The 8,786-nt window shown below is 38.4% G+C and overlaps 1 protein-coding gene across 1 annotated transcript; it reads left to right on the top strand.

Moving 5' to 3' along the window:
* The first annotated feature begins 1,667 nt into the window (after positions 1 to 1,667).
* LOC135625677 (salt stress-induced protein-like) lies at positions 1,668 to 2,298 on the top strand. Its single transcript, XM_065130765.1, has 2 exons — positions 1,668 to 1,907; positions 2,044 to 2,298. Exons 1-2 carry the CDS (start codon positions 1,668 to 1,670, stop codon positions 2,296 to 2,298), a joined length of 495 nt encoding a protein of 164 aa, XP_064986837.1.
* Positions 2,299 to 8,786: the final 6,488 nt, after the last annotated feature.

Genomic DNA, 8,786 nt, shown 5'->3' with positions numbered 1-8,786 from the left:
CACATATATCGTGGTGTTCTGTTTGATTTTGTTTCCAATTTATTCCGTTGCGTATTTTGGTCTTCTAGTATTTGTTCCTATACAAAGGTTATTCCTGTTTATATCCCCATCAAAACAGAATAGTGAAATCGATAGATTGTGAGAGATCGGGCTTAGGAGATGGATCGCCGAGCAGAAGAGAAAATCGGTAGTGGCAAAACAGTAGAGAAGCGGGATTCCAGTCGCCAGACGATGAGGAAGGTCAATGTTTTGCTCAAGACAACAGGTACTCTGATACCACGTAGAATAGAGTAATATATTATGAAAGGGATGAATTTTATTCATTGAGGTGATTGAGGAAGAGATTTCCGTCGATCAAATGCTCAAATCACGTAATGAGATCAGTTACGCAAATTCATGATTTATCCTCAAATCATAGATCGATTGAGGATATAAGGAAGCAAGGATGTTATTCCACGTGTACCTCTCTCATATCTTCTATCAGATATAAGTTTACTTCTTCCCCATCATATATGATAATTTTTCGGGATAGGAATAGGATGATGATAATGTGATGTTTCAAATGAATATGTTGGAAAAGAGTCGTTAATGAGATGAAGAATTTGTGCTCCTCCCGTGTACGTTCACAAGCTTTTCCCAGCTCGCTATTGGTTACATAACACATTAATATCTATTTTTTAATAAATTATACATATCTTTAGTGGTTCATCTATGTTTTGATAGGATACACCTTCAATATCAACCATTAAATTATTATATCACGAGTCTCAGAAAAAATAGAAAATAGAAAATTGCTCGGTCTATATTTAATCGCCGCATTGTAAGGACGCCACATGGTCAGCTTGGAAGATTAAGTTTCGAAGTTGAATTCCCATCCAAACTGTACTGTGAGAAAGTAAGTTGGTCGGATATGCATGCATATCTCATGTAATGTAAAATTAGTATATCCAACCATGTTACCGAATCCTACCTCGCATGACATAATCTGCTCATCTCGATCTGTGGGACGCGGAGTCTCCATTGTTTTCGGAAGTGCCATGTCCATATGCAAAACGGCAAGGAGAAGTCGAGGTTTGAGGCTCGAGATGCGCAGCATGTGGAGGTTCGAGGTCGCCCTCTCAGGCAATGGAAAGAGATAAGGTTGTCTGTACGATGCACCGGCTCTCTTCGCAGTCCTCGTAACTTGTTTCCGCATGTTTCACGTTTCATATAGGGGAAGACGTAATCTTTGCTACACAACATGTTTCACGTTTCATGCATGGGAGAAGGAAGGATCTCATTTTAGATTATGTCTTGATGTACTGCGGGAGGGAAGGCGCATTAATGTGTGTATCCATCAGTTCTCGCGCACCAAACTCACGTTTGTTTGCTTACCTACGCGCGAGATCTGTTGGCAGGCATCGAAGCAAAAGGGCCACTGCCTCCTCATACTTATCCAAACTCAGGGCTGCAGGGCTATAAGTACCCCCACTCGTTGCTCTTCTTCTTCAAGCGCATTCATACCTGCATTACATACTAATATCTTCCGCAGAAGTAGTTCATACAAGTCGGATAATGGTGCGATGCTTGATTCCATTTCTTGCAATCTTCATAGATTTTCTTGTGTGTTAATTTGGGGCAGGCCATGCTTGCATGCCTGCCTGTATATATATCTTTTGTTGCTATATATGGTACTAATTTGGTGGTGGTTTCGTTGCTGGCGGCCGGTGCGGTTGCAGGCGGGCGTGCTCCAGCAAGGACCATGGGGTGGCAACGGCGGCAAAACCTGGAATATGAGACAGGCGGATCACATTAGCAACGTCAAAATTCATTACAACGATGCCGTATTCGCGTTTGACTTCACCTTCACCGTCGACGGCAAGAAGAAGACCATCCACGTCGGAGGTGATGCACCCCAGTACAAAGAGGTACTGTCAAAGCTGAAAACATGCATTTAGTATTTATTGATCAAAGGTTACAATTAATTATTCCTAGGATACTAGCGAATTCCCTAACTATTTTTTGGTGGTTTATGTCTAACTACATCTTTGATTGCTTGTATAGATTACTCTAGAGGAGGACGAATACTTCACTTTCATCTCTGGATATTTCAAGACGATGTGGACGACAGACGTTTTCATAACACAACTTACCCTTGAGACCAACAAGGGCAATTCTGTGAGCGCCGGCAATTCGATTGGCAGTCATTTCTCCCTAAATCTAGAGGATGAGGGTAAGATTCTAGGCTTCTTCGGACGTGAAGGTTCTACCATCGATGCCATCGAGGCAATCGGAGTTTACTGCACTATACCAAATTAAACACACGTCACGCCATGGTGTCTGTGTCTTAGGCTGCTGCAATGTATCTGCTTGGTTGGGGCGATAAATAAGTGGCAGAAATTGTCGTCGTCGTCGTCGTTGTGTTTCTTTGAATAAAACAAGAAATATGTTACGGGTCCACAGGTTATTGTACGCTAATTGACGACATGATGACAGTTGAATCCAATCGGTGGTTGCATTCCTATGTCATTTCGCGTAAATATGAACAATATATCATCGTGGAAGCCGTTCTTGTGATATGCCTGATGATTTGATTTGGGTAATGTAAGTCTTTTTTTTGTCCAAATAAAAAATAATAATAATTTTTCAGAATGTCTAATACTTATTTATTCTCGGATATCCAATCAACGAGCACAAAATATTCCATGGGTCACTCCCTTCTTTTAAAATGAGGAAGATTTTATTACTCCAGAGTGATTGGCCAACCGAATAGCCACCTGATTACATGTATAAACTTGTAGTCCTCGAAATTATGTAACAAATATTTAATGTCAGTGACCGGACTGTGAAGTATCCATGGTACGATGAAGTTGCATTGAATTTGTACGATGAATTCAAAATTCGATTTTATGACGATACGCCAAATATCATCATTTCGTGAAGCCGCTTTCAAACCCTACCCTCCTGGATCACCACTACGCTTCATATGACGTAATGCCTTTTTATTATATTTACCTACCACCAATAAAGATAATATGGCGAGCAAATCATGCAAAACATATCCTAAACCGCCATCTATTCCATTAAACGAACCATCACAATTTAGTTTGAACCATCCTCGACAAGATTTTGTCCATTCAATTTATATATAACTTATATGTTGAATAGATCTCTCAAGTTTACGAACCCTGTCCTTAGCCAAAATGCATGTCATGATTTTATGGAAAAGAAAAGTTGGGGAACGAATCGTGTGAGCATAAAGGATTGAGTTCTCTAGGGCCACTACAAGCTAATGTACCTTGTATTCAAATACAAACCCATAACTCTTGTACCAATACTTTCTCATTCATACAGCCATTGTCACAGTGTTTTTTCTTTTTCTTTGCAAATGTAAGTGGCGACGATGAGATTTGATTTGGTATATTTGCTATAAAGAGTCCAAATATTTACTCGGTTCTGTTGGGAAAAACATGTTAAAACGGAATATTCTTTTCCCTCTTTGTGTATCAAAATCGGTTCCTCATCCAAATATCAACTTGATATCCAAATAAAAATATCAATCAGCACAGCATAAACAATAGAGCAAAAATCAATCACGGACCGTAGTCCACCTCAAACTTCCACTATCAATAGTAATGATAACAGATTTAAAATCGGTCTTCCCTAGAATAATCAGAGGATCATAATAACATCAAGATCATACATCTTAGCCTAGGAATAGATATCTTCATCACATAGATGGATCTCCTCGTAAGGGAAATTTAGGTCTCACAAAGTGGATATAGCAGTAAGGTACCTTAGAGAGGGTAAACTGTAGATCAACACCATTAGGATTGTAGAGTTTGCTATAAGGATTTTTCACATAAAATTTGGGCCAAAACTGACAACGTTTTACCACCGATCGTCAAGCAGAAATCTCTAAAACCTTACTTTCTCTCTCTATTTCTCTCTCTCTCTTCTTTTCTGTATGTGCGCCGTCACTTGCACGCTGCACGCTCAACTGCACACACAACCGCTGCACGCACACGTTCACTAAACCCTATCTCTCTCTTTTTAATTTCTACCTTCAATTATTGATTTGGGCTCAATAAGCCCAATTGTCCAAGCCTACATATGGGCTGGACCCAACAATTCTTCCTCTCCAGTTCATATGGTGGGCTGTACCAAGCCCGCTCTTCGCATACATGCTTCAAGCTTCTCCTTAGGCAAAGACTTTGTCAACATATCTGAACCATTCTCACTGGTATGCACTTTTTTCAACTGTAATTCTTTCAACTCAAGCACATCAAGAATCCAGTGATATCTTATATCAATATGCTTGGATCTAGAATGGTATGTTGAATTTTTGGAGAGGTGAATGGCGCTCTGACTGTCACAGTAAACAGTATATCCTTCCTGTTTTAAGCCCAATTCCTGTAGAAACTTTTTCATCTATAAAGCTTCCTTGCAGGCTTCAGTAATTGCTATGTATTCTGCTTCTATGGTTGATAGAGCAACAAACTTATGTAACTTAGACTGCCAAAAGATTGCTCCTCCTGCAAATGTCATCAAGAATCCCGAAGTGGATTTCCTAGAATCAGTATCACCTGCCATGTCTGCATCTGTGTAACCTTCTAACACAGATTCATCACTGCCAAAACATAAACACAACCTGGAAGTACCTCTTAGATATCTTAATATCCATTTCACTGCAGCCCAATGTTCCTTTCCAAGATTAGAGAGAAATCGACTGACTACTCCAACTGCATGAGCTATATCTGGCCTAGTACAAACCATAGCATACATCGAACTGCCTACTTCAGATGAGTAAGGCACTTTGGACATTTCTTCTTTTTCTTTCTCGCTTGCAGGACATTGTTTCGAATTAAGCTTGAAATGACCTGCAAGTGGAGAACAAACTGCTTTAGCTTTACTCATGTTGAATCTTTCAAGAACATTTTCAATGTAAGTCTCCTGAGATAGCCAAATCTTCCTTTTCTTCCTATCACGAAGAATCTTCATGCCAAGTATTTGTTTCACCGATCCTAAGTCTTTCATGACAAAATCCTTACTTAGCTCTCTTTTAAGCTTTCCAATTTTTCCAACATCATGACCAACAATCAACATATCATCCACATATAGCAGTAAAATAATAAAATCATCATCTGAAAATTTTTTCATAAACACACAATGATTAGATGTGGTTCTATCATACCCTTGGCTCATCATAAAGAAATCAAACTTCTTGTACCACTGTCTAGGTGCCTGTTTAAGTCCATATAAGCTTTTCTTAAGCTTACAAACTAAATTTTCTTTTTCCTTGACTTCGAAACCTTCTGGTTGTTCCATGTAAATTTCTTCTTCCAAATCACCATGAAGAAATGTTGTTTTTACATCAAGTTGCTCAACTTCTAAATTCAAGCGGGTAGCTAAACCAAGAACAACTCGGATAGAGAACATTTTCACAACTTGAGAAAATATTTCTTCAAAGTCAACATCTTTCTTCTGACTGATTTCTTTCACAACTAGTCGTGCCTTGTATCTTTGTTGTGAGCTATTGTCTTCGGTCTTCAATTTGTAAACCCACTTATTCTTGAGAGCTTTCTTCTCTTTAGGCAACTTTACCAAGTCATAGGTGTTGTTCTCAAGCAAAGATCTCATCTCTTCTTGCATGGCTTTAACCCACTCATTCTTATTCTCATGTAGAATAGCTTCTTGGTAAGTTTTTGGCTCTCGCCCGTCAGTAAGCATAACATACTCATGTGGAGGATATCTGGTAGATGGTTGTCGCTCTCTAGGGGATCTTCTCAATGGAATCTCAACTAGTGGTGGAGGTGCTTGTTCAGTTGGTTCAGCATCATCAACTGTAGGTGTATCATCACTGGTATTCTCACCACAATCTTCTTGTTCATCTCCCCCATGATCATCATGAACTACAGGTGAAGGAACTGGACCAGACTCCAAGGAATATAAACAGAAGTTTCTGGCTTCTCAATATTATCACCATCATCAAACAATTGGTCTTCAAGAAACACAACATCTCTGCTTCTAATAATCTTCTTGTTCACTAGATCCCATAATCTGTACCCAAACTCTTCATGACCATATCCCAAGAAGATACATGCTTTTGCTTTACTATGAAGCTTGGACCTCTTATCTTTAGGAATATTAACAAATGCTTTACACCCAAAGACTCTTAAGTGATTATAAGATATATCTTTTCCTCTCCATACTCTCTTTAGAACATCACCTTTCAGATGAACTGATGGAGAAAGATTTATCAGATTAACTGTAGTTCTCATAGCCTCCCCCCAAAATGACATTGGTAACTTGGCATGGGAAATCATACACCTAATCCTTTCTTCAATGGTTCTGTTCATCCTTTCTGCCACACCGTTCTATTGAGGAGTTTTAGGAACTGTTTTCTCAAGCCTGATACCATAGAACCTGCAATAATTCTCAAAAAGACCCCTGTACTCGCCACCATTATCTGATCGGATACACTTTAGCTTTCTGCTAGTTTCTCTTTCAACACTGACATGAAACTCTTTGAAAACATCGAGTACCTGGTCTTTAGATTTCAAAGCAAAAGCCCATACTTTTCTAGAATGGTCATCAATAAAAGTAACAAAATAAAGAGCATCTCCAAGAGTTCTAGTTTGCATAGTACAAACATCAGTATGAACTAAATCAATAACATATGATCTTCTAGATGATGGATATGTCTGAAATGTAACTCTATGTGTTTTTCCAGCTAAGCAATGATCACAAGATTTAAGAGATGTGCCTTGCAACTCTGGTAAGAACTACTTTCTAGCAAGAGTTTGAAGTCCCTTCTCGCTGATATGTCCAAGCCTCTTATGCCAAAGATCTATACTTTCACCTTTTTAAATTACATTAATCTCTCCTTTATGTAGCTTATCTTCTATGACATAAAATGAGTTAAGTTTCTTTCCTCTTGCCACAATCAGAGAACCTTTAGTGAGTTTCCATTTGCTTTCACCAAAATAGTGTGCAAAGCCCTCATCATCAAGTCTACCTGTAGATATCAAGTTAAGACGAATATCTGGAACATGTCTTACATCTTTGAGTATCAATTTGCTCTCAATACTGGTCTCTAAGCAAATATCTCCAATACCCAAAATCTTAGATGTACCACTGTTTCCTATTCTGACATTACCAAAATCACCAGCAATGTAAGATCTAAAGAAATCACCATGAGAAGTAACATGAAATGAAGCACCAGAGTCAATTACCCAATTACTGTCCTGAGCTACAAGACTAACACAACCTTCATCACAGACAATAGTGATATTACCTTCAGCAACAACTGTATTTGTCTCTTTCTCATTTTTCTTCATTTCATTATGTTCTCGCTTCCAAAACCTACACTCTTTCTTCATGTGACCTAGCCTGTTACAGTGAAAACATTTGATATCTCTTCTACTTGGATCTTCCTCTATAACCATGTGAATTTCTGCTATGACTTCTTCCACGTCTTTCTTGTTTTTCAGTAACAAATGCCCTAGAAGAAGATTCACCATGTTCTTTCCTTCTGGCATCTTTATTTAGGAAACTGTCTTTAACCATATCTATAGTTAGAGTTCCCTCTGGCGTGGAGTTGCAAATAGTCACCACATACGTTTCCCAACTTTTTGATAAATGGTTGAGAAGTAATAATCCTTGCATCTCATCATCTATATTCATTTTCATAGCAACCAACTTGTTTGCAAGACTCTGAAATAGGCTTATGTGCTCAACAATGTTTCCACCACATCTTTATACTTAAAATTTACAAGCCTTCTGAGGAGAGAAATTCTATTTCCCACGGTTTTTTTCGCAAAGAGATTTTCTAACTTTTGCCAAACAACATCAGCTTTGGTTTCATCTGAAATATGCTCATGCAAGTTTATATCCATCCATCTTCTAATATAGGCAATAGCTTTTCTATGTTGAACTTTCCATTCTTCATCGTCCATAGTAGAAGGTTTATCTTTAACCTTAATGGGCTTATACAAATCTTTGCAATAAAGCAAATCTTCCATCAGACGCCTCCAAGTGGAATAATTTAATGAGTTAAATTTAATCATACCATCTGACTGCTCTATTTCAATCACATAAGAAAAACTAGCACCAAATAACCTGATGCTCTGATACCACTTGTTGGGAAAAACCTGTTAAAGCGGAATATTCTTTTCCCTCTTTGTGTATCAAAATGGGTTCCTCACCAAAATACCAACTTGATATCCAAATGAAAATATCAACCAGCATAGCATAAACAATAGAGCAAAAATCAATCACACAATGAAACCAAATATTTTTAACGTGGAAAACCCAATGTGGAAAAAACTACGGGACCGTAGTCCACCTCAAACTTCCACTATCAATAGTAATGATAACAGGTTTATAATCGGCCTTCTCTAGAATAATCAGAGGATCACAATAACATCAAGATCATAGATCTTAGCCCAGGAATAGATATCTTCATCACATAGATGAATCTTCTCGTAAGATAAATTTAAGTCTCACAAAATGGATATAGTAGAAAAGCACCTTAGAGAGGATAAACAGTAGATCAACACCGTTAGTATTGTAGAGTTTGCTGCAAGGAATTTCTACATAAAATTTGGGCCAAAACTGACAACGTTTTGCCACCAATCGTCAAGCAGAAATCTCTTAAACCTTACTTTCTCTCTCTATTTCTCTCTCTTCTTTTCACTATGTGCGTCGCCGCTTGCACGCTGCACGCTCAACTGCACACACGCCCGCTGCACGCACACGTTAACTAAACCCTATCTCTCTCTCTTTAATTTCTACCTTCAATTATT

Source organism: Musa acuminata, chromosome BXJ2-10, assembly GCF_036884655.1.
Source record: "Musa acuminata AAA Group cultivar baxijiao chromosome BXJ2-10, Cavendish_Baxijiao_AAA, whole genome shotgun sequence".
NCBI lineage: Eukaryota > Viridiplantae > Streptophyta > Magnoliopsida > Zingiberales > Musaceae > Musa > Musa acuminata.
Note: the sequence above shows the minus strand (reverse complement) of the source record. Positions and strands in the feature narration are given on the sequence as shown.

Excerpts from the sequence above, each read along its gene's own strand:
- LOC135625677 (XM_065130765.1), top strand. The coding sequence starts at position 1,668 with ATGGTACTAATTTGGTGGTGGTTTCGTTGCTGGCGGCCGGTGCGGTTG. Across the intron at positions 1,908-2,043 it reads ATGCACCCCAGTACAAAGAG|ATTACTCTAGAGGAGGACGA; the intron begins GTACTGTCAAAG and ends TTGCTTGTATAG.